Source organism: Ambystoma mexicanum, chromosome 10 (genome assembly GCF_040938575.1).
Source record: "Ambystoma mexicanum isolate Mex_15411 chromosome 10, UKY_AmexF1_1, whole genome shotgun sequence".
Classification (NCBI taxonomy): domain Eukaryota; kingdom Metazoa; phylum Chordata; class Amphibia; order Caudata; family Ambystomatidae; genus Ambystoma; species Ambystoma mexicanum.
In genome coordinates, this window is record NC_090932.1 from 1,515,662,046 (window position 1) to 1,515,688,714 (window position 26,669).

The 26,669-nt window shown below is 47.5% G+C and overlaps 1 protein-coding gene across 1 annotated transcript in view; it reads left to right on the top strand.

Moving 5' to 3' along the window:
• DNAH10 (dynein axonemal heavy chain 10) overlaps positions 1-26,669 on the top strand; it is a 2,725,177-nt gene that overhangs the window by 1,722,502 nt on the left and 976,006 nt on the right. The window contains exon 48 of the mRNA XM_069619694.1: positions 15,255-15,427. Within this exon, the coding sequence (XP_069475795.1) occupies positions 15,255-15,427 (173 nt within the window). The remainder of the gene's footprint in view (positions 1-15,254; positions 15,428-26,669) is intronic.

The window sequence follows — 26,669 nt, forward strand, 5'->3', positions numbered from 1 at the left end:
TGAAGAGTGTTCTTATTTTAAGATTCCTTTGATTTCTCAGTTTCTGAAAGGGCTAACTAATGTGTTTCCACCATCACCTTTCCAGGTGCCCAGTTGGGATTTGAACTTAGTTTTAAAGTTCCTGATGGGAGCTCCGTTTGAGCTCTTACATTCTTGTCCATTGAGACGGTTGTCATTTAAGACTGTATTTTTAGTTGCAGGCACTATCCGCCAAGCCACCTTTCACAGTGTTCCATAAGGACAGGGTTGTCCTTATGGTTTGTCCTTCTTTTCTTCCGAAGGTTGTGTCAGAATTTCATTTGAGCCAGAAGGTAATTCTTCCGGCGTTCTGTCCTCCTCCGCATCCTGGTAAGGAAGAGGTGAGGCTCCATAGGTTGGATCCTAGGAGAGCTTTAAGTTTTAAGAAACGTAAGCTTTAAGAGAGCTTTAAGTTTCTACATCTCACCCATGTCCCGGGTCAGAGTGAACTGGAAGGCGTTTGGGTCAAGCTGTTACTAAGCAGACCTTGTCCAGATGGATTATCTTGACAATCTCTGAATGTTACCGTTTTGCGGGTAAGGACCCTCCGGTAGGCTTACAGACCCATTCTACTAGGGGTGTGGCTTCCTCGACTGCCATTCGTAACATTTGTAAAGCAGTCACATGGGCCTCTGTCCATACCTTTGTAAAACACTACTCCCTGAATTCTATCCATGGGCAAGATTTGGCCTTTGGCAAGGCGGTCCTCTATTCTGCAATTTGATTGGGCATTCTAAAATTCTAAATTCTTTTCCCACCTCCATACGTTGGTACTGCTTTGGGAGTCTGTCATAGATGTGCAATGCGTCGGAGGACACAATCGCTTCGAAGAACAAGTTACTTTCTTACCTGGTAACGTTCTTTCGATGGGATGTTCCTCGGACGTATTCCACATCGCACCCTCACAGCCTGCCCCTCTACAGAATTTCTAATGCGATTGCAGCTTACGTTTCCGCAAGGTTTTCTGTAGTCATACTGGCAGAAGATTGGTGCCACACGTTCTGGGAAAAAACTACAACTGAGGCTATGGGCGTTGTGCGTGCTACTTATAACATCCGGTGACGTCTGCTCTCGACAGAGGCCCTCAAGGGACAGCGTATCGACATCATTGACTTAGGACTCTGACGCCGAAGAATTTTCCGAAGCAGCACAGCTGTGGTGATTACTGTCATAGATGTGGAATATGTCGGAGGAACATCCCATCGAAAGAACGTTACCAGGTAAGAAAGTAACTTGTTCTTTTACAAAATCATGGAGAAAGCCCTTTTGAAATACGACCTGGGGATAAAATTGCCCAGGGAATTCTTGAGAAGGCCCTATTTCCAGTCTTGATGAGGAAATCGAATCTGTGGACACTGAGAGAGGCGGCATAGATTTTGAAGAGGCTGACAAGGAGCCTAACATCAACGCCAAAAGGGATGACGAGCCCACCCTACTTCGTGACGTAGCCTTTGCCCAACAAAATGATCCAATACTTGCAGATGCCTTCTTACAAAGTATTCCTGAAGGATAAGGCCAAGAAAAAGGCAGCCTCTTTTTCTTCCTGAAACAGGGACTCCTATATGATATAAGGCATTTATAACGCGCCTATACACAAGTGTTTCAAGCTGCGATGAGGCAAGAGAGGGGGAACAGAGGGAAGACAAAGACAGCAATCCTACTAGGCCAGGTGTTATTCAAATTGCACGAGTGTGTGAGAAGGGGGGAAGAGGGAAATTGCAGGGGATAAGGGGGAGGGGACAGTGCAGAACATGGGATAATAGAATAAATAACAATAAGTAAAAGTACGGGCCGCTGGTGGCAAGTGCAAGGCGTAAGTGCAGACAAGAGGTGTCAAGTGCTGGTAGTGGGACTGAAGGGATATGGAAAACATCCCCCTTCCTTGTATGCAGTCCCCAAGTGCAGGTGTTGCCAGGAAGGCAGTGCAGGTGTGCGACTAGTGGGGGAGGGGACCTGTGCCCGAGATCAGAGGGTGGCCAGGTAACCAGTGCAGTTTCATTATCAGCCAGGACAATCAGCAGGGGAGAGGAGGAGAGAAAGCAGAAGCAAAGAGAGAGGTTTTGAGGTGCTTCCCAAACCAGAAATGGTTCTCCTCAAGTTTCAGGAAGGCAGGGTGACTATTCCAGAGGGATGCCCCTGCCGAAGAAAGAGATTTACCACCAACTCGTTGCTTGGAGAAGCGACTGACCCTGAGGGAGTTGGAGGTGGATGAGCGAAGAGCTCTAGAAGGAAGATATTTAGGAAGAGAGAGTTGAAGGTATTGAGGCCCCAAAAGGCGTTGTGGACAGTGCAGAGGGTTTTGAACTTAATCCTCGCAGCCACTGGGAGCCAGTACAGAGATTTCAGTCCTGGAGAGAAACGATCCCTGGGTTTAAGGCCAAGGACAAGTCTCGCATTCCTGTTCTGGATGAGTTGCAGAGGGCAGAGAGTAGAAGCAGGTAGATTTAGAAAGAGGCTGTTGCAATAATCAAGCCTAGAGAGAACCAGAGCTCTGGAGACAGTGAGCTTCTGAGGGAAGGAGAGGAAAGGAAGAATACCTCTGAGGAGGTGCAGCTGGTAGTGTGTCTTCTTGGAGAAGTCAGAGATGTAAGGAGAGAAGGAGAGTGTGGAGTCGAAGATGACCCCAAGGTTTTTTGCTTCACAGGTGGGAGCAGGTGGATGGGCAAGAGAGGCCGGCCAGAGAGTGACAGGAAAGGAAGGAGCGGGTGTGCCGATGAGGAGCATCTCAATACTAGCATTAAGGCAGAGATCATTGACGGCACACCACTCCTGGATGGCGGCCAGGCAGTCACAAATGAGAGAGGGAGAAGAGGTGGCTGTAGGTAGCCTGAAAATGAGCTGAGTGTCAGCCGCATAGCACTGGAGGTTGTGGCAGAGTGCAGCAATGCAGTGGGCAAGAAGTGCAAGGTATAGGAGAGAAATGTCTGGGGAAGGCCTAGTCAAAGCCCAATTGGTAATACTTAAAACTCATCGAAAAATAGTATTGGAAATTGCACATTCTCATTTGACAGGGGGAACATCTAGGACAATCTAAAACCCAAGCCCATATCAGTAGAACATTTTATTGGCCAGGTATACATGCAAATATAAAAACCTATATTCAAACATGCGAAATATGTCAAAAGACCAGTGCACATATTCCTTTACCCGCTTCGTTAAATCCACTAGCCATAATATAAATTCCCTTATCTAGAATAGTGATGGATATTATTGGACCCTTGGAAACCTCTGGATTGGGCAACAAATGTATTCTTGTAATTGTAGATTATGCCACCAGGTACCCAAAAGTCTTCCCCATGAGAAATAGCACCACTCAGCAAATCTTAAAACATGTGTTACCCTTCTTTACTAGGGTTGGATTCCCCAGGGAAATTCTAACTGACCAGGGAACGAATTTCATGAGTAAGCTCATGGGTGAAATAAAGGAATTAGTCCACATTACTACCTTCAAAACCTCCGTTTACCACCCCCAGACAGACTGATTATTGGAGAGATTTAATAAGACCCTCACGACGATTTTGTGAAAGTTAGTAGATAAGGATGGAAATGATTGGGATCGCATGATCCCATGTGCCCTGTTTGCAGTGAGAAAAATCCCCCAAGCATCTGCCGGATTCTCCCCCTTTGAATAAATGCACGGTAGGGTGCAGAAAGATGTCTTAGACATGCTCAGGGAGACATGGGAAGAAAGAGAAGAAGCACCAATACCCTTATCACAGACAGCTACCCGATTGTGAGAACACATGAAGCTAGTTAGAACTCTAGTTCATACTGATATGGGAAAAGCTCAAGGCCTACAAAAACAGGACTATGATAAGAGTGTGAACCTTGGATCATTTTCAGTAGGTCAGAAAGTGTTAGTCCTTTTACCCACCTCTGAAAATAAACTTGTTTTGAAATGGCATGGCCCCTATGAGATACTAGAACAAACAGGAACCTGTACCTATAGGGTAGCCTAACCTGATAAAAGACGAAAACCCATCTGTAGCATATAAATCTCTTGAAGAAGTGGAAAGAAACTTCAGCTGCCTCCAACCCTTCCATATTATCCTGTCTGGTATCTGAAGATAATCTAGACCGAATTCCACAAAAGGTATCTAAGGATAAACAGAGAGTTTTAAATAACCTTATTAGTGCTTTCCCTGAGGTAATTGGTGAAACACCTGGAAGGGTACAAGGTACCGATCACTACATCAGGAACCCAAAAGGGAAGGTAGTACATCTTAAACCATACAGACTCCCCGAGGCACAAAAGAAAATAGTGGTTGAGGAGATTGAGAATATTCTAAAAGCCAATGGGCCTCATTATGAGTTTGCCGGTCCCGTAACAACGGTACTGGTAAGCTTGCCGGTACTGTTGTTACCGGACCGGCAAACAACAAGTCTTCGAGTGGGTGCCTGTCAGCCCGCCAGGTCTGACCTGGCGGGCGAAACGGCAACCGCTTGCAGACCTCGACGGATGCACCGGCACCATTCATGAATGGTGCCGGTGCATCCGTCCTCCCCATTCCCATTGAGTCCACTGGGACTCAAATGGGAATGGGGAGTAATATTTTCCGGCTTCCGGGAATGGGCAATTAACGGTTCCAGCAGGGCTGTAATGCCCCGGTAATTGGCCATTGCCAGAAAAAAAAATTACCCCAGCGGCAGCCGTGCTGGTTTTACCGGCACGGCTACCGCCTGAGTCATAATGAGGCCCAATTTCATTGAGCCCTCTTCAAGCCTGTGGTCCTCCCCTATCATTTTAGTAGTCAAACCCAACCGATCCTGGTGGTTTTGCATAGATTTCAGGCAGGTTAACACCATCTCCGCCTATCCCATGCCTTGTATCGATGATTTCATAAATAAGCTGTGAAGTGCAGTATTTTTGTCAGACCTGGATTTAATAAAGGGATATTTGCAGGTCTCAGTAGATAGACCTGATAAGGAAAGGATAGCTCAGGGGCAACGTGTGCATCTTGGAAGCAAAACGGCGTGGAACAATACAGGTTCGATCCCCGGATCCGCGCTTAGAAACCTCTGGTATTAAGCACGTTATTAATAACTCATTACATTTTACATTACAAAAGACCGCTTATTCGACCCCAATAGGGCTATTCCAATTTAAAGTCCTCCCTTTTGGCTTACTCGGAGCGCCAGCAACTTTTCAACGGCTAATGGATAGGATACTCCAACCCTACTCTGATTTCTGTGGTGCCTACATTGACGATATCGTAATCTATAGCAAAACATGGGAAGACCATCTCTCGCATCTTTATACTATTATGAGGGTACTCCGACAAGCCAAATTGACTGCCAACCCAAATATTTGATGTGAAAGTGGGAACACAACAGTGGCAGGGGAGAAGCCCTCCTGTTAGAGTGTGTCAAGGAGGAGAGGGGCGTAACCTGTATTGTGAGTGGCAAATACAACAGTGGAACAAACCGCACCAATGTGTATCATGATTTCCTAGAGGGACTTGTGAATTTTGTGGTGTTGAAATGAAAAGACTTTTCCAAAAGGTCTGAAGGAAACCTTACCACAAAGTACCTATAGTAGTGTTGGGAGCTTTTGTCATGGCAGGTGAGTATATCAGGATAGGGACCTTTAGTGGTAGTCCTGGCAGGTTAGTGGACCAGGAAGACATTATTGAAGTACTGCATTGTGGTTGGAGGTTAAGAAATGACAATGTCACTAAAGTGTTTCAAGAATTGTTGTGGAATCATCCTGACGAAACGTTGTTGATGCAGAAGAATTGTGAAAGTGTTTTGTTTGTTAAGAAGAAGAAGTTGTGTTGAACTCTTTGCTATAAGTGGAGAGAGAAAGACTTGTCGTCTAGTTGAAGTGAAAGATTTGTTGTTTATTGAACTATTGGTTAAAGTCCAAGTGAAAGACTTTTAGAGCAAGAAGAGCTTTATGATCAGAGCTTGGCTACAAAACGGAACTTACTTATTTGAACTTCTGATTGAAAATCCTACTTTGAATCTGGGGAAGGGGAGCGACCCAGGTTACAAGGATACAAAGTTATTAGGTTTATGTTGAACTTAACTGTTATTTATGTTATAATTGAATTGCCATATATTCCCTTTATGAGATTGATGTATGTATAAATGTGAGGCACAGATTATTTTGTTAGTGCTTTCCTTTAGTTTATTTTGATAGGCAGCCAAATTCCTCGTTAGGTTAAAGCTAGTGAAGCGTTAATCAAATCCTAATGAGTTAATAAAAATGGCTTCTTATGAAAACCTTAACCAAGTTGTCCGCCTCACATTTCTGATCCCTCATATTATGCTTCACGATCTTATTCATTGTGGCCCATTGTTTAAGTTATTTCAAAACAAATGACGTGAAGATCTTAGTATCGGCATCAAGCAGCACTATAGGTCTATAATTAATTGGATTACATATGTTCCCTTTCTTGAAAATTACAACAATATATGCCAGTTTCCACAAACTTGGCAACTTTTATTCCTCAATCGTCGACCTGGACAAGCAGAATAACATCTCAGCCCACATCATGGTATCCCTCTTAAGGACCCTATTACACAGGCCGTTGGGTACCGGTGCCTTAGACATACTACAGTTTTTAATCAGAAGTTCAATATCATCCTGATCGAAGTCTAGGGACCAGGCACCATTAATGGGACTCTTAACATTCTCATTGGCAGGACCCGCATAGAGATCTGCCAAGTGTCTAACCCAGAAGGATTCCGTAATGGCGTCAGTCTGGCAGTGAGTTGAAAATTGTTAATTGTAGCAACTAACTTCCAATAATTTAAATATGATTAATAATGTATATATGACAGCATTGCTTCCCCTTCTTTCTGGTGCATGTCAAAACGTAGGGCTTTAATTTGATGTGTATGCCATTGTTTGGCCCTATGGATTAGAACCTCTTTATCTAGCCCCTCTCCAAAACATTTCTTAATCCTCTTTAGGGATGCCTTGAGTGTTCTCTTGGAATCTTGTATCTCTTGTAGTACCAGGACCATGTAGTTTGGATGGCCAGGTAAGGAGCTTTATGAATCAGCTCATTTTTAATAAATAGGGTAAAGTTTTGAAGGGAACAATGGTCCCGCCTATTCTCCAATGAGTTGATCTAACTCTCTCCATATATTTATGTTGAATTTATTAATAATATCAGGAGTTCATATTAGCCTATTGGAACTCCAAGTCCCAGAAAGCTCTAAGTACTGAGATGAGGAGGCACAAAGTGTTCATGTGGAGGAACTGTGACTTTGAAACCTATGTGCAGTCTAGTTGTTGTCAACCTAGTCAATTACGCAGGACATTTAAATCACCTGATCAATGGTGGCAAGAGAGAGACGACAAGGAGAAAGTTAGGAATGATAACACAGAAGGAAGAGAGAGAAGGAAGGCTGCAGAGTATGCAGAGCGGAAAGCGTGACCGGTGGCAGAGGAAGACCTACGGAGAGTCATGGGGAGTGCGAGAGAAGCCCGTCAGAAGCAGGTTGGCGTCGCTTAGGACCGGAGGAGAAATCTAAGAGAGAAAGAGAGAGCAAATGGCATGCCGCGGGGCTTTAAGAGGAGACGCAGCACTGCAGAGCTGTCTGAGTTTTGACAGCAAAGGCCAGGAGAGCCGACCCTGAGACCCAGATAGACTCTATCCAGAAGTAGAAGTTGGCCCCTGACGAGCACATCTCAGCCAACGCAGGGTGAACCAGTGAGTCAGCCTAACATCGAAGGGGGCCCCGGGACTTTTAAACTTGCTAAACAGCATTGTGAAAGTACTTTTGAATACCGAACAAATATAATTAAACCAAAAAGGAAAATATGGTGCAATTTTCCTGACATGAGACGTCATTTGGGGGAAGCCTGTGAATAGCACTGGCTAAGCCAAAAGATTGCCTAAATAACAACGGGGGCAAATATGGTGCAATTCTCCTGACATAAAAGGTCAATTGGGAGAAATCTGGTACCAACCTTGCCAAGAGTCAGAAGTGATTCTAAGAGAATTAAAGAAGCACCATTTGTACAATTCTCCTGACATATTGATTTCTTGTTTCAATTGAATATTTTGTCAACCAGGAGTTTTAATACAACATGCCTTTTGCCATACTTGAATCACTGTAATGAAAAAGACATTTGTTTTGCCATCCTGAAAAGTAGTAAAGACTTTGCCTTGCCTTAGCCGAACCTGCATTATGAAAGGAACCTTTGTTTTGACATCCTGAGGAAAGTATCAAGTAGAAGAGACATTTTTAATGCCCTTGAAGAGACTTGTCTTGATACAAGAACATTGTGAAGAGCTGACCTGAAGGACTCCAGGGGAAGGGAGCCAACCCTGGATACACACAGTGTTTTTGTTGAAGTTATATATTTGAGCTTTTGCACTTTTCTATCTAGTTGAACTTTGAAACATTTACCTTGCACTGTTTGCTTGTACATGTTAGTGTGAGGGTCAGACTGAGTTTGGACACAAGGGCATCCTGCTTTAGTTGTAATTTCATAGGAAGGGACATTCATTTGAGGATAGGGAAAGTTAGGCCTTCATCCATACCCCTTTTTTCTGTTGATAAAATGACTTATGTTGAGAAAAGTATCTCTTTGTGTTTGCCTCTCATTTCTGACCCCTCACACTTCTCGAACAGGACCTCCTGCTGGGAGTCCAGGTAGTTACAATACCCAACCATTAAAAATCTGGTTCTGACTCTTTAGTAATTATATGCATAGCTAAAATGGTACAGCGTCCTTTCATCGCAGGATGTTTTTTCGCGGGGTTTTTTACTGAGTGTTTGGGTATAGATAAAACTGAAAGGGAATGGAGGGATGGGGGGACCCCCCAAAAAAAAAGTTTAAAAAAAATTCGATGGGTTTTTTCGTTAAAAACCCAGCGTAAAAACATCCCGCGATGAGATGACATGGAACCAGCTAAAATACCAGGAAACAGATTGTTGCAGACCTTAATTTCAATGGCCCAAGTTGAATTCACTGCTACCAACAGGCCCCCCTTTGGACAACCCTTTTTTCCCGCAATAGCTACTTGCGACCTGACATGGAAACCATATAATACAACATTTTCTAATAAAATTGTTTCCAGCAGAAAAGAACATCAGATTTCCTTAAGCAGGCACATAGGGATTTATCCATCAAGAAGTGTTTGAAGTCTCTTGAATTCTGCGAGATGATGCTAAAAACCAGGCCGCCTGGTCACTCCATTAGGATTGATCGATGATAACATCCCTGCCAACCATGACCAATCTTCCACCAGCAGTCTATTTGAACCCACCTTTTCTGACATTAACAGTCTCCTCACAGGAGTGTGACCAAGAGTACATACATGTTTTATACCATAGCATGCATTGTCAGTTACATTCTTTCCCAACATGTTTTGGCCATCTACTAAGTATAGGTCAAAACCCCTTTTCCTCAAGTCATCAAGAGAAGCCATTATATGGTTTCAAACTAACTTAGAGGGTGATGACCATTGCCACCATGTCTGTTCTGGCATCGTCAAAAAAGTCCACTAAACCAATATCACTCGACACAATAATCTGCAATGTTGGGGTGTTGGTGTAGAATTGCCAATATGTTCCTTCTGTTAAGGATGACTTTATCTTTGCTGGGAAACATTGTTTCTAAGATTAGACAGGACTGGTTATATTATTCCCATGTTGCTCAAACTGTGTGGCCTGATGACCTCTCCTAAGCCATGGCTTTGCCAGACCCTCCAGTGCCATTATTTCAGGTCGGAGGCAGATGATAATATTTGGCCATAGATGGCCCACCTCTCCACGAGGATCTGGAGGTGCAGATAGGATTTCGGATCTTCCCAGTGTGGTTTGATTCACTAAAAGATGTTTGTTTGTTTGTTTATTCATTTATATTGCGCACCAGACCCGAGGGTATGAGGGCGCAGAAGCATCAAGGTTATTCTCAGCTTGGTTACAGTGCTTTACAGTAATTACAATGGGTACATAGGTTCATACAGTTGTGAGGGATACATTAGAAATAGATTATAAGTATACATACTTACATGATTTACACAGTTATTTGACAGTAGTAGGTCCGTGTTATTGGACAGTTATTGGTCATTGTTCTTTAACCACTGAATGTAGTAACGGCTAAAGTGGGGGTATGTTTGAGGTGTCCTTAGGGAGGGTGGTAGAGAGTTCCAGTGTCGGGCTGCTTTCACCTGGAAGCTGCTGCCGCCCATTTTGGTTCGTTTGCACCTGGGAACTGTATGCAGCTTAGCATTGGTAGTTCTGGTGGGTCTGTTAGGTGTGTATCTTCTTATTCTGTTGGCTAAGTAGCGGGGGGCTGCATTGTTGAGGCATTTGTGTGTTAAGGAGGCTACTTTGAGCAGGATTTTGTCAGTGGTGGTAAGCCAATTGTGGGTTCTCCTGATGTTAGAGATGTGTTCTCTCTTGGGGATACTAAGTGCTGCTCTAAGAGAGTTTTTTTGCAGGGTCTGAATTTTATTGGTAACCTGTTTGTTGGCTCCTACATAAAAGGCGTTACAATAGTCCAGTTTAGAAAGCACAATGGCTCTGGCTAGGGTAATGCAGTTCTGCGTTGTTAGGAAGGGTTTGGCTGCTCTTATAAGCTTACAAGTGTATGCTGTGGAAGAGGCCATGGAGCTAACCTGTTTGTGGAAGGAGAGGGCGGAGTTTCTCTTCCATAGCTACCTTGATAGGATTGCCGTCTATAGTGAAGCTAGTGTAGCTGTGGTCCAGTTTGTTTGGATTGGAGGTGGAACCGAGGATAATGAGTTCAGTCTTGTCATCATTCAGGCATAGACTGTGGGAGGCCATCCATGCCTGGATGATGAGGTACACTCTGTTCACCAAGGCCAAATCCTTATTGTAATCTCCCATCAACGGGATGAGGATCTGGGTATCATCGGCGTAATTAGTGTAGGTGATACCGAGACCGTCAAGATCATCAAACAGGGGCTTTGTGAACACGTTGTACAAAGTGGGGGAGACGCATGAGCCCTGAGGGACCCCGCATGTGATGGTGATGGGTCAGCGGAGGCTGAGGTGGAAAAGCATGCATGGATCTGTTGCTCAGGAACGACTCAATCCAACCGATGGCTTCTTGTGAGAAGTGTGCAGATGAGTCCAAGTGGTTGCATAGAATTTTGTGATCTACCAGATCGAATGCTACAGAGAGGTCTAGAAGAAGCAATAAGGCAGTTTTCCCATTGTCTCTCAGAGTATCGATTTGAGCTTTGAGATCAATAAGAGCAGTTTCTATCCCATGTTGGGGTCTAAAGCCTGATTGCTCGATTCTCAGGAGATGGTTTTGCTCGAGGAATTTTTGTATTTGTTGATAGGCTGTCTTATCTAATATTTTGAGCAAGAAGGGGACGGTGGTGATGGGTCTGTAGTTGGTGGGAATAGAAGGGTCTAAGGAAGGTTTTTTGAGAAGAGGGAGGACCCAGGATTCTTTGAGATTGTTGGGGATGATACCTGATGAGAAGGAGGCGTTAATGAGTTTGGAAATAAATGGTGAGAGGTCTCTTGCCACATCTTTGATGATTTGTGAGGGGCATGGATCGCCCTGGCAATTTGACGGTTTAAGGCCGAGTATGATTTTTTCCACTTCTAACGTAGAGACTTTGGAGAAGCTAAAACGGGTGCGAGGGTTGGGTATAGGGTTCTGGGGTATGGGGCGTGTGGGCGTGATGGTGGCATTAGTGGAATTAGTTAGGGATTCTTTCTTGTTATTGATTTTGATTTGAAGGCCTGCGACTTTATTGGATAAGGCATTCTGGACACTCATGCACCATTGTTTATCTTTCACACAGGTGTCTGGGATTAGAACATGTGTTTACAACTCTTTGATGATAGTAAACAGTTCTTTAGCACTTGACTTGGCTTGTGCTATTCTCTGGTTATAGGATTCTTGTTTAGCGATAATAATATCTTTTTTGTATGTGGCAGCTATTTTGTTGAGGATCAATTTGTTAGTGTCTGTAGGAGATTGTCTACAGGCAAGTTCCTTTTTACGTCTCTCTGATCTGAGAGTTTTTAGGTGGGTAGTGAACCAGGCGTTCAGGTGTTTTTTCGGTTTGCATTTTCTCAGTTTTAGTGGTACTATGGAGTCTAAGGCTGAGCGCATGATTTCGTTGTAGCTTTCAACCAGGTGGTGAGGGTTGGAGGTAGCTGAGAGTTGGTTCAGAGTCGGGAGAATGATGGGGATACGTTTTTCCACTATGATGTTTTTCTTGCTTCTCGTGGGGATAGGTGTAGCTAGTAAGTTGTTAGTGGTGGGGCTTGAGGCTTCAAGGGTGAAGGTGAGGAGGTGGTGGTCAGACCATGGTTGAGGGGTGTTAGCGGTGATGGAGGCCACGTGTATGGGGTTACCAACAGTAACCCCATACACGTGTTTCAGCCTTGTTGGGCATCATCAGTGAGGTGAAACTGTGCCTCTCTAAGAACAGTGAGCAAGGGGTCCACGTCTGGATCGCCCTGGTAACTTAGGGTGAGACCCAATGACCTGTTTTTGGGTGAATAACCCCTGGGAGTTACCAGGGTGATCCAGACGTGGACCCCTTGCTCACTGTTCTTAGATGGGCACGGTTTCACCTCACTGATGATGCCCAACAAGGCTGAAACACGTGTATGGGGTTACTGTTGGTACTCTTGTTCAGAGGAGAATTGCCTTGCATTTCGGTGCTGGACTGCCCCTGGGCAGGACAAAGGCTGATATGCAGGGATATTTCTTCTCTGTGAAAGGAACAGTGAGCTAAAGACTTGGTAGAGTCTCTCCCATGGGTTATTCACACAAGAACAGGTCATTGGGCTGTGTTCGTGCTGGTAGAGAGACCACGCAGTTATGGTCTGCTACCCTGTCAAGGGTTGTCCATTTGTTGTGGGTAGGGGTGGACACTCTTTGGATGAAGCCTAGTTCTGACAGTGTATTGTTAATGAGGGTAGCCTGCGGGTCTTTGGGGTCAAGGTTGAAGTCTCCTAAGAGGATGCTCTGGGAGGTATTTTTTAGGTTATTGGTGAGGATGATAGTGAGGTCTTCCTCGAAAGAGCCTAAGGGTCCAGGAGGTCTGTAGTAGAGGTGGATAGTGATGGTTTGGGAATTAGCAGGATGGACTTTCTGGACAGCCCTTGTGACACAGAGAGGCCCCCTTTCCACAGAGAGGCCCCCCTTCCAGATCTGCATCTAGACCCTCCCCTGATTCAGGGACAGGAATTGGTGGATCGCATCCACAGATGTTTTCATTTACATTCTTTCGACACCCCCATTGGCAGATTTCCTAAAGTGAGGCGTTTATCCAACCTTTTGAGGTAATAAAATGGCATCTTTGGAAAATCTTCACAAAGTTGTCCACCTCACATTTCTGACCCGTCACAGAGGTCAGGAAGAGCTAATCCAAGGTCCAAAGTTCCAGGCAAACAAATCTGAGGGGGTAAACCAGAATGAGGTCAAAAAGGGATAATCAAAGGTCAAAATGCAATGTAACAGGTCAGAGAGACAATGCCAGGTAACTATACAGTTGCATAGAGGTTTCATGATATGCCGGCTGGTATAAATAAAGGACCCTGCGTATGATGGTTGCATGCAGCAAATTGAGTGAAGGACTGAAAGAAGGAACCTCCCTTCTCAAGATCTCCATTGTGGACCCCAGGCTGGGTTACCCCCTGTTCCGTACCTGTGATTTGCTTCAACCTGCGCTGCCACTGAATTATTACTTTGGTGATGAGTCGCAGGAGGAACCACGGACACCTGTATAATACGGGGCACCATGCAGTGCGTGCTTTCAACGTTTAAGTACTCCTTTTCATGAAGGCCAAACACGGCCCTCCGGGTGGCATTCTCTGGAAAATGCCGCCTGATAGATGCTGAGGATTATGGTTAGCTCTTCCTGGGTTATGGTCCTGAGCTTTGTCCATTTAGAGATGTTTCTAGTCAAGATGTCTGTAATGTGATTGGACTCGTCGATGTGGTTCCTGATCTTGTGGAATTTGTAAGTGAAGAAGTGTTAAAGGTGTTATATTTTTCTGTAGATTGCGGCCTGGCTGGTTCCGGTAAAAAACGAATGCAATGTTTGATGGTCTTGAAGAGAGCTTTCTTTTGTTGGCTACTTTGGTTTTTGTCAATGTGCAGATTTTGGCTGGGATAATCCAGTTGCAGCAAACTATGCATATTGACATCAAGGTAGTGAGGTCTTCCTGTAGGTGGAATGTCTGCCAGATTTGTTTTCTTGACAGAAGTTGTCTTGATTGCTCTTGAGAAGTTCTTCTGAGTACCAACCTGAGCTTGTTTGGTTTTGTTTTATTATTTCAATGGGTGTTGACATCATCCATCATTGTGGTGATGAGTGAATGTACTTATTCTATTAGGTCGGACTTATGTGGTATGTGTATGAGGGTTTTTTCTAGTGCAGTCATGGGGAAGTTCTTGAAAGAGTGACTTGATGCCTTGGATGTTTTGGGTTGCATTGTGGCATGGTTTGTGTAGTCCAGCGGTGTTGGAGCTAGGCCCTTCTTGTCTTTGGGTACTGTGAAAACTATCTTGAGCGTGTTGCCTTTGAATTGAGTATGTTCTGGGACACATTGTTTGGTGTTTAAAGAGTTCAAAGGTCGAGGAATGTTCCTCTATTTTTAACTGTTGCCTGGACTGTGCCTGGCTTGAAATCTCATAGGGAGGTGTTGTTGGGGTGTTGAATAGGGTTTGGGGTGCCACCCATAGTTTTTGTTTTGTTGCCAGAGAAGAATGTCAGTATGGATATAGTTAAATACGTAACTATATCTTATTATACACAAAAAAGGGGGGTCTGGGAATCTCTGTACCAGCAAGAACACAGCCCAATGACCTGTTCTTGGGTGAATAACCCCTGTGAGAGACTCTACCAAGTCTTTAGCTCACTGTCCCTTTCACAGAGAAGAAATTTTCACGCATATCAGCCTTTGTCCTGCCCAGGGGCAATCCAGCGCTGAAATGCTAGGCAATTCTCCTCTGAACAAGAGTACCAACAGTAACCCCATACACGTGTTTCAGCCTTGTTGGGCATCATCAGTGAGGTGAAACTGTGCCTCTCTAAGAACAGTGAGCAAGGGGTCCACGTCTGGATCACCCTGGTAACTTAGGGTGAGACCCAATGACCTGTTTTTTAGTTGTCTGGGTAGTTTTGGGAAGCTGACCTTACAGTTGGGGTCTAGTTGGCAAGTATCATCAAAACACTGAACTGATTGGCGACCACCACATTATTATTTGCTAAGATGCCATTAATACTACTGTGGACTCTAATTGTTCAATTTTATATTTTTTACAGACTTTTAATGAAGATATTGCAAATATCGCTGATAAGCTTACTTCCTGCACGCTGGAACTTTACAGCATTATTGTCCGTGATCTGCCACCAACTCCGTCAAAATTCCATTATATTTTCAATCTTCGTGATCTCTCCAGGATCTATAATGGACTTACTCTCACAACTCCAGAACGGTATGATATACTGGCACACTTGTTATGTAAACATCCTACTGTTGTATATTCTTCATCAAACAATGTCAACAATGCTTTTGACACTTTACTGTCTGTATTTCACACCTCTAACCAAGTGCAAATTTCAACCTTGCTCAGAATGTGCCATCTCCTTGGCATCTTTCCTCCAATAGCCTTACAGGCATTCATTGTCCTCTAGCCACTGATCTAGCCTCCATTGAGGCAGTCTTCCTTGACTTGCACTCCGCTCCATACTCTCACTTCTAATATTACTACCCAACTCCTGCTTGCCCTCATCTTTGAATCACCCTCAAGTACGCTCATTGAAGAGAACCATGTCCCCGCCACTGCACTCTTCATTATCATATACAGAAATGCTTTTTAGATTGCCTTGGACACTGCTTAATTCAATTGATATTGAAATCTTGCAGTCTGTTCTGATCTGCGCAATCTCCTCTCTGCCCTCCAGCCATGCTCTTCCACAGCCCCACTCCATCTCTTCTTATGGCTTTTCCGAACACTTTTTTGATTCAAGATCTTTAAGGTCAGAAACATCCTCTGCCCCCGCCCCTCTGTTTCCCCCTGCATTCTACTCCCCTCCCCTTCAAATCCCCATTGATTCCTCTCTTGGCTCCTTTCCACCTACCACCCTCTCTACTAAAACCCATTCTTCATGGAGCCAAACATTTCTTGTGCTCCTCTGGATCCATTTGCACCACAAACAATCAAAGAACTAGGGCATGATTACTGCTCACACTTCTCCACCCTCGTGTACCACTCTTTTATCTTTAGGATTTTACCCAGCTGCTACAAAATTACTACCCCCCTATCCATCTTTAAAAAATCTGTAAGCCCCAACAACATCCAACTATTGACCTGTCTTCCTTCCACCACATCAATCTAAAATGTTAGATGGGTACTCTTGAACTAACAGACTAGATACCTTTAGGCCAACAGACTGTATAACCCCTCACATCTGGGTTCCGCACCACGCATTTTACAGCAACGGCCATGACCCATATCTTCAACTTCCTCCCATCTGCACACCCTCTGAAGTCTTCTAATTTCTCTGCCTCTTTATTTTTTATGCAGCCTTACATACGGTTAACCACTCTTCCTTCCTTCTGTTGGATTGATTTTTCTCCATCTCAAGGAACTTTGTACTTCCAATTTTATCCCCTGCTCTGTGGGCCTTCCTCAAGAATCTGTTATAGGTCCACTACTCTTAATGCTGTACACCACCTCTTTTGGCAGGATACTCTCCTCCTTTGAGTTCTCCTAACACTTTACGTTGATGACACCCATATCTTCTCTTTTCCTACCTTTACCCCCATATCCCTTCACAGTTGTCCATCTGTCTTTATTACGTCCACTAATGGATGATTCTTCGATGCCTGATGCTTAGCTCCTCCCAGACCAAAGTCGCTTGGCTTGCTCCCAATGCCCCACCATTCCACTCCTTCTGTCTATGCTTTCTTTTTGACCTCACTTCTTTTGGACCATACACAAACACATGCACTCTGCTTTACGTTTGTTATGTTAAGTTATATGATATTTATATAGTGCCTTACTGCCATTGCTCTGGATTGGGGGTTCTTTGGGGTTTGTGGCCGTCAACAGACAGTAGTCTGAATTTACATGAAAATAAACAGCGCAATTACAAAGCATGGAATTATAGAATGTATAATTATGCGTCAATTACCTACTTTTGGCATAGATTAATAGTGTGCAGGCATTGTTCGCTGTAGTATGTATAGTATTTGGGCCCAGATGGGCTTCAAGAAGTACCAAGGCTCTGGATCGAAGATGTCGATCACCGACCCCCACTTCATATGTCTGTGGTGTCTTAGAACAGGTCACAGTAACTCCGACTGTGGCTCCTATCAGGCGATGACTGAAAAGGCGCTCCGGGAGCGTAAAGGTAAATTGACGGTGGTGAGTTTACCTTTGCAGTCTCCTTCGAAGAGTTCAAAGAGAAAGACCGATGAGTGATGAGTCGAGGGATTCTTCTTGACTTAAAAAATCGAAACAGTGTTGATTGAGAAATCGATCATGCCATTCTTCGTCATCTTCTTCAAAGAAGACCAAGGAACGGCATCATAGGTCGGCTTCGACCGCCAGTGATTCCTCGGCTGAGGTATTCAAGTATCCAACTAGATCGGACTCCCCAACAAAGTGCGATACGTTTCATAATGAGATGCTCAAAATCTTTGAGAATGCACCCTCAACCCCGTTGAAGGACAAGCAGAAAGCCCATGCCCCTTTCAATCTGCAAAAAGACGACAAACGGAAGTCGAAGGCAAAATCTTCTAAATCGAGCCTTAAGCCGGTTCTGCATCGAGAAGGATCTCGATCTGACGAGAAATCGTCGAGGGCTTCGACGAGTGAGGAACCCAGCCCATCAAGGTTTCCGTTGAGAAAAAAAACAAAAGAAGTCGACAACGTTGACGCTTTTACTGACACTGTCGTTTTCGGAGCCATCAACGCCGACAAAGGCGATCCCGACTTTGAAGTCGTTGTTGACAATGACTTTGAAATTGTCAAAGCCAGAGGTTTAGCCAGTTAGGTTCTCAAACCTTTCCCTAGAAAGACTTTTTAAAGTCTTTATCAGCCATCTATGAAGAAGAACAGCCTTCTGATGATAACACTACACCATTTGGGTTACAATTCGGCACCCCTAATGTGCCAGAAGAACTAATCGCTGAGTCCAGATTAAAGGACTGATATGACAATCTTCAGTCAGCCAGTGGGTTAGATAACTCTCCGGAGTTAGAGTTTGGCAAACCAGATCCAACTGAACAGTCTGACTCCTCATATAGGAAACTAATGAGTAAGGTTATCGAGTTTTTAGGCTGGAGCAGGTCTACTTCTTCTTTTGAACAAGATTACATGACAGTCATCTTGGACAAGGGTCCGCAAAAATATCACATTTTTCCGTTTCACACTGCATTACAAAAAAGGGCCTCTGCAAACTGGGAGACACCAGAAACTGTGGCTGCAGTAAATACAGACCATCCAGCAGTGACTCAGAGTATCTGACTAAACATCTGACACCAGAAAGTTTGGTGGTTCAGGCTGCAACATCTACCAAGCAGTCAGCATAGCCGTCCATTCCTCCTGATAGGAATGATAAGCGAGTGGATGCCTGGGCGAGAAAGGTGTTTACTGCCAGTATGACATTAAAATCAACTAATGTAACTTGTACCTTATCAAGGTTTACGTTTACCCTGTGGGACTGCGTAACTGTGTTGGCTGACCACATCCCAGAAGGAGAAGAAAGAGATGGCTCCCTGGCAATCATCAAGGAAGGTAAGGAGGCAATGGGTGAATGTCTCAAGTCAGGTCTGGATACTGCAGTTAGCATCAGCAGATCCATGGCAGCTAGCTACGCAGATTTGCATCGTTCAGGAAGTCCGGCGTTGCACCAGATGTGCAAGCCAGACTACTCAACATGCCCTTTGATGTTTCAAGGCTGTTTGGCAGCAAGGTGGAGAGTTTGGAAAAGCTGCAGACCTCAAAGGCGGGGGCTAAATCCCTTAGTGCCACCATTAGACGGCCTCAACACCCCTACTCTGGCTCATCTTCCTGGAGGGTTAAGTCCTTTTGATTCTACTTCTCAATTGGAAGAGGAAGAGGACAAGCCAGTCAGAGGTCAGCGAAGATTCCCTTATGGTTGACAAGGGAGAGGTGCTAAGCCAACCCAAGAAGCAGCAGTTTTACCTTCAGCTGCCTCAGAACCACTCTGAGGCCTTGACTCACAAGACCCCGGTGGGAGGCAGACTTGCTCAGCATCTGAATGAATGGCGAGGCATTACTTCAGATGCTTGGGCTCTGGAAACTGTAGCTCAAGGTTACTGCCTTACTTTCCAAAAAAGGCCCCACGATCATACACCGGGGAACAACTTTCAGAATTCCAGATTCGCTCCTTGTGCAGGAAATGTTGACCCTGCTAGAGAAAGGTGCAATAGAACATTTACCTGTAGCGGAAATGAACAAGGGTTGGTATTGCCCATACTTTCTGATTCCCCAAAAGAATGGAGGATTTAGACCCATCTTGGACTTAAGAAACTTGAACAAGTTCCTCAAGAAGGACAAGTTCAAGATGGTTACCCTTTCCCAAATCCTTCAGGCTCTCCATCTCCAAGACCGGATGGTATAATTGGACCTACAGGATGCTTACTTTCATGTGCCTCTCCACCCCAAGCACAGAAAGTAGCTGAGGTTTTCAGTTGGCGGTTCTCATATCAGTTTCGAGTTCTGCCATTCGGGCTGACCCCCGCCCGAGGGTTTTCACCAAGTTGATGGCGGTGGTGGCAGCGAGTCGCAGGAGAGGGGGGATTCACGACTACCCCTACCTAGACGATTGGATGATCAGGGCTTGTTCACCCAAAGAAGCCCGGGAACATCTCTGCGTAACCTGCCACTCTCTCCACAGTCTGGCCTTCTCCCTCAATTACAAGAAGTCCCACATGATACCATCTCAAAGACTCCAATTTATTGGAGCAGTCAAGGAAGCTTCCTCAGGAAAAGCCGTGCCACCCGAGATGAGGGCTCAACACATTCTGCAGTTGGTTACCAAATTCCAGAGTGCCCAGCATCTTCTGGCCTTTGATTTTTTAGGTAGCTCGTTCTCATGGCATCCTGCATTTTCCTGGTGCCAGAGGCTCGCCTGGGAATGAGATCCCTCCAATGGGCTCTCAGGACTCAATGGTCCCAGTTTTCAGGCAGAATGTTAGACCACCTGAAAGTTCAGAGCAGTGTCTCTCAGGAACTTCTGTGGTGGGCTTGCAAGGACAGCAGTCTCTAGGGAGAATCTTTTTGGCAGCCATGGCCGGAGATAACAGTAGTGACGGACACGTCACTCATGGTGTGGGGAGCCCACACCGTGATCTGACAATCAGCGGTCGTTGGTCTCCATCGGAGTCCAAAATACACATAAACCTTTTGGAGCTGAGGGCAATCAGACTAGAGCTGAAGGCCTTTCTGCCCTCTGTACAGGGAAAGGATGTCCTAATAAGGACGGACAAAACAGTGGCCATGTACTACCTCAACAAGAGAGGAGGTGTAGGGTCACTACCACTCTGCAGAGAGGCAATGCAGCTCTGGGCAATAGGGGAAGGAATCTCCCTATCGACAGTTAACCTAGCCGGAGAGGAGAACACAGCGGCAGACGCACTGAGCGGGCAAAGCACAGTCTTCCACGAGTGGGAACTAGCTCAGGAAGTCCTTCAAGAGATCTTCACCTTTTGGGGAACCCCTCAAGTGGATCTGTTCGCGACCAGTGTCAACCGGAATTGCGAACTGTATTGCTCCAGGGAATTTCCTCCAAGAGGAGCTCTAGGGGACGCGTTTGTGGTGGACTGGGATTTTCTGCTCCTGTACGCGTTTTCTCCAGTCCCCATCGTTCCTCACGTGATCAGGCGAAAGAGAAAATTTGGGCAATCCATGATAATAATTGCTCTGGATTGGGCCAGGAGGATGTGGTACCCGGACCTTCTGGACATGTCCATCCGTCTTCCAATGTGTCTTCCACAATGAGAGGATCATCTCTCACAAGCGGAAAGTCGAGTTCTCCATCCAGAGGTCAAGACAGTCAGCCTTCACACATGGTTTCTGAAAGGCTGAGATACAAGAATTGGGTCCTTCCAGATTACTTAATGGAGATTTTGGTTTCAACCAGAAGGCTAGCAACAACATTTTTGTACCGCTGGAACAGGCACAGCAGCTGGTGCAGGGATAAGAATGTGGATCCCTTTCTATATGTGACACACCTATGGTGCTTTCCTTTGTGTTATATTTGGAAAATCTGGGACTCTTCAGAGGAGGATTCATATTTTAAGATCCCTCTGATTGTTCAATTTCTAAAAGGCCTTACTAATGTATTTTCACCAGTTCCATTCAATTTCCCTCTATGAGACCTCAATCTGGTGTTAAGATTTTTAACATGTATTCATTTTGAGCCTTTACACTCATGCTCATTGAGACTTTTGAAATTAAAATCCGTTTTGCTTATTTCAATAACGCATGGCCACAGGGTAAGCGAGTTGCAGGCTCTTTCCTGTAATCCTCTGCATACAGTTTTCCATAAAGACAAGGTTATTCTCAAGGTGAAACCGTCTTTCTCCAGCATGGGGTCTGGCATGGATTCACATGCTCATGAATATTCCCCGTCGTCAGGCCGGGAATCCTCGGTAAAGAAAAAAATCAGTATCAGTTTCGTTTCTGATCTGTCTTTCTTCATAGTAACCAATCACTGATCTCTGGGTCATACTGCCCACAGCCAATGACTGCCCTCTCCCTAAGCCCTTCCCCTGGCAGCCATCCTCAGATTTTTACCGCACGCTGAAGTGTTGGGAGTCCTTGTGTTTAGCTCTCGAGCTTTTGCTGCGTTTTTGCGCTTTTTCAAAGAGATTTTCTCATTTTTCAGTCAAAAAGAGCCTCAAGCTCCACCGTGTTTACATCCGATCAACGGGGACCCGTTTCGGATTTTCTACGCCCCTCAAGGGTGAGGTTTTCATCGAATTAAGCTTCTTGGAGGAGTCCAGAAGTTTCTGCGGCCTACCCGGACATGGCCCAGGAGAAAGGAAGCTCGACGCCCGGAAAGCTGTTCAGGGTTTGCCCTGGATGCCAGCTGCAGTATGTGTTCAAGGAGGACGAGCACTCGAAATTTCTCTACTGCCTTCATGAGGACAAAACGCACGTGGAGAAGGACTGTGCGTTTTGTGGGAACATGTCGGAACGGACCATCAGGGACCGGCACCTTCCTTTCTCCAACTGGCTGGAAGGAAAGAGCCCGTCAGGTGAGAAGAAGAAGAAGAAGTCCGAGCGGTCTTCTAAGTCCTGTGAGGGCACCCAAGCGATGGAGGCCCAACAGAAGGCAAAGCACTGCGAGTCCGTGGGCACCGGGAGCGCCGAACGGTCGGGCTCCTCGGCTGCCAGGCAGGGCGCATCCTCTCCAGCGCCATCAACCACGAGCCAACGCTCTGGATCAGGGAAGAGGAAGGCCGAGAACCCGGCGAAGCTTCTGGAGAGGCCCCGGTTGATCTCGAAGGATCCAGTCGAGGGGGACTGAGGCGGTGACCCTCCCCCCAAGGTGAAGGCCACAGGCCCGCAGAAGGTGGTGAAGGCCTTGATTCACCCGGCCAAGGCCTCTATCGAGGAAGTCGCGGCGGCCCTGGCGCAGCCTGAGGAGGCTACGCCAGTGGAGGCGACCTTGGGGCCCAGAGTTTCCCTGCCACCGCGGAAGGAAGCCTCTTTCAGGCCCATCGAGAAGACCCCCGTGAAGACCCCGGCGGAAAAAGAGGGGGGGAGTCGGTGGCCATTGTGGACACGGACACAGCCTCCGAGGAGGAACTGGTTGAAGTCTTGGAGGGCCTCGGCGAGGGCGTCGAAGAGGCCCGGTCCCACGGGAGGGATCCCGACGAAGGGGACAACGAGAGTGCCGGCGGCGCGTGCGAGGTTCTTAGTCAACCGTTGAGCCCGTCGCTACCGGAGCCGCAGGACAACTCGGCGGCCATTTTGTTGGCAATACAATCCTTATGTTCGGAAATAAGGACGAGATTGCCCCTACCACCGACAGAGGAGCCGCAACCAGGCCCGACGGAGGAGCCAGAGCCAGGCCCGTCAGGAAGTCCCCCAACAAGAGAAGACGGACCCATCCAGCCCCGCCTTTTCAGCCCTTGCGGCCTGCTCAGCCTTTGCCCACGTCCCCCGTACCTGGGGATGACATGGAAACGGACACGGCCACGACGGGTACGGATGATGTTGATGATGATGACGACGGCGGCGACGACAGGACGGAGCTCCCATCGCCTCCAGCCCGGGCCTCCCCATCTGACGAGATTGGGTCTTTCCACGCTATAATTGCCAGGGCATCTGAGCTTTTTCAGCTCTGCCCCAAAGAGAAGAAGGAAGGTTTCCTTTACTAACGGCGCGAGGCCAAGCGGAAGACAGTCCTCGCCGTGCCTCTGCTGGATGACATCTGGGACGAGGGTCTCACCCTTCTCAAGAACCCGTCTACGACGCCTGCCAAGAGGGATTGGTACGAGAAGAAGTACCGGGTCCCCGACGCGGCACCTTTGTGCTGTAGGGCGCAAATGACCCCTGACTCGGTCATCTCAGCGGCAGCCAAGAAGAAAGCGTGGGGGGCATCGGCCTCGACGTCAACTCCCCCGCCGGACGGCGAAGGAAAGAAACTGGATGCAATGGTACAAGAAAGCCCCCCTGTTGGACTTCCGACCGGACGACAAGAGGGCTGAGGCCCTGGAGATCTTGCAGGAAGGTGAGGTGGCGTCGGACCACGCCATAACGGTGGCAACGGACATTGCTGTCACCGGTTTCCGCCAGCTAGGCAACAGGGTTTGCCTCAGACGACAAGGGTTGGTCAAGGCAACGGATTTCCGCCAGGATGTACAAGCCAAGGTTTTGGACATGCCGTTCGACGGGAACAACATGTTTGGGAAAACAGTGGATGAGTCCCTCCAAGCCATCAAGGCGGACACTGAGACAGCTAAGGCCCTGGGAGTTCTCCAGCAACAAAGGCCGTCCTTTCGGAGCTCCGGAGGCAAGCAGGGTGCCTCCAAGGGATTCGGCGGTGGCTCCTCTACGTACTGCCAAGCGGCCCGCTCCTCGTCACAGGAAGCCTATAGAGGACGAGGCAAGTCTGGTGGATCCTGCCGTCGTCGCCAGGGAGGCCAAGGCGGCAAGGCGTCCTCCAAGCAAGATTGAACCGACCGTGGCGTTGGGCCCCCACTGAAGTACCCCAGTGGGAGGCCGGCTGGCGAAGTTCGTCAGCGTGTGGGAGTCCATCTCCACCGACCGATGGGTGCTGGATGCCCTGGCCCAGGGGCACGCCCTCGAATTTCTAAAAAAGTGCCCCGCATTCCTCCCGTGGCCAGGAAAGAAACCCACGTCCCTCAACTGCTCGAGCTCGTCCCAAAGAGGCTCCGGGGCTCCGGAGTATACTCAAGATACTTCCTCGTGAAAAAGAAGACAGGAGGGTGGCGACCCATCCTAGACCTGCGACGACTGAACAAGTACAAGGCACAGAAGTTCCGGATGGTCACCCTCCAGCATATGCTGGGACAGCTGGAGGAGGGTGATTTCCTGTCGTCGTTGGATTTGGAGGATGCATACTTTCACATTCCTATTCTAAAAGGGCACCGGAAGTTCTTCAGGTTCGTGGTCCAAGGGCGGCACTACCAGTTCAAGGCCCTCCCATTCAGATTGAAGTTGGCACCCAGGGTTTTCACCAAATGCCTCGCTCCAGTGGCGGCGTGGCTGCGCCTGCAGGGGATCCACGTCTACCCCTACCTGGACGATTGGCTCATCCACGCAAGGACAAGGGAGCTCGCTGTAGAACACACAGCGAAGACCGTCCAGCTGCTCACGGACCTGGGGTTCTCCATCAACTTCCCCAAGTCCCACCTGGTCGCCTCTCAAGTCGCACTGTTTCTGGGAGCCAAGCTCGACACAGTGGCGCGTCTGGCCTCGCCGTCGGAGGAAAGGACAAAGGCCATCCTAGGCAAGGTGCAGCGTCTGCTGGCCACGGACGTGGCCAGAGTGAGGTCCATCAAGTCCCTCCTCGGGATGATGTCCTCTTGTATTTATCTTGTGCTCCTGTGCATGGTTCGGATGCGTCCTCTACAGGAGTTCCTCGACGCCCGCTGGATTCAAGCGATGGGCAGCTTCGTGGACAGGATCGCTCTCAACAAGACCTTCCGACGAGCGATCCGGTGGTGGGGCACCCGCGCTCATCTAGCAGCGAGGACAGACTTTCAGACCCCGGCCCACCAGGCAACAGTGACGACGGATGCCTCCCTGGAGGGGTGAAGAGCCCACACCGGAGATCTTCACGCGAGAGGCCTTTGGCTCCCGGAGGAGAAGCCGCTCCACATCAACATCCTGGAGCTCCGGGCAGTGTTCTGGGCCCTCAGGTCCTTTCTCCCGTCCCTCATGGGCAAGGTGGTGAGGATCTTCACCGACAACACCACCACAATGTTCTACATCCGGAAGCAGGGCGGAACCAGATCCCCAGCCCTATCCAAGGAAGCCCAGGACCTGTGGCATTGGGCCGTTGCTCAAGGGATGTTTCTAGTGCCGTTTTATCTGGCAGGGATAAAAAACACCCTCGCCGACTCACTCAGCAGAGAGCTGCGCTCGTGCCACGAATGGGAACTACGCCAGGATCAAGTGGACCGACTCTTTCAGCGATGGGGCAAACCCCAAATCGACCTGTTCGCGACGGCGACGAACTCCAAGTGCCAGAGGTTCGCCAGAAGGTTTCCCCAACCGGGGAGCATGGGCAATGCTTTCTCATTCCCCTGGGACGGCCTGTTCCTATATGCGTTTCCTCCGTTGCCGGTGCTGCTCCAACTCATCAACCGGCTCAAGAGGTCCCGGTGCAGAATGATCCTCGTCGCACCGGCGATGCCGAGACAGATCTGGTTCCCGGACCTTCTGGACTTGTCAGCGTTCCCACCAGTCAAGCTGTCGGCGGACGCAGATCTTCTCTCCAGAGAAGGAGGCGCCATCCTTCATCACGACCCGGAGTCGCTGAACTTGCAGGCCTGGCTCCTGCAGCACTAGAGTTTGGAGGGTATGATATCCCGGCTGACTGCAGAGAGGTTCTTGCAAAGGCCAGGGCGTCCTCAACTCTCAAGTGCTATGGACATAAGTGGAAGAGGTTCTCTGTCTGGTGCCGTGCCCAGAAGATTAACCCTCTGCGGATTACGGCCCCTCCAGTACTGCCGTACCTGCTGTCGCTGGCCAAGGCTGAACTAGCTCATGCTTCCATCAAGATACATCTGGCTGCGATCTCCCGATACACCAGAACTACGGGACGGGTGTCCTTGTGGTCTCATCGCCTGGTGAAGGAATTTATGAAGGGACTGTTCCGATCGTTCCTGCCGGTGAAGGCTCCTGCCCCGGTGTGGGAACTCAACGTGGTGCTGTCTAAGCTCATGGGGGCGCCATTCGAGCCTCTGCATTCGGCGCTGTTGAAGTTCCTGTCGTGGAAGGCAGCATTTCTTGTGGCCATCACCTCCGCACGATGAGTGGGAGAGATCCAGGCCCTATCCTGTAAGCCTCCATACTTGACTTTTCACGACACGAGGGTGGTGCTGAGGACGTACCCCTCCTTTATGCCCACGGTGCCGTCGGACTACCACCTCAACGAGCCCTTGGTGTTACCAATTTTTTTTCCCGTCGCCTTCGTCGCCGGCCGAGAGGACTTTGCACTCGC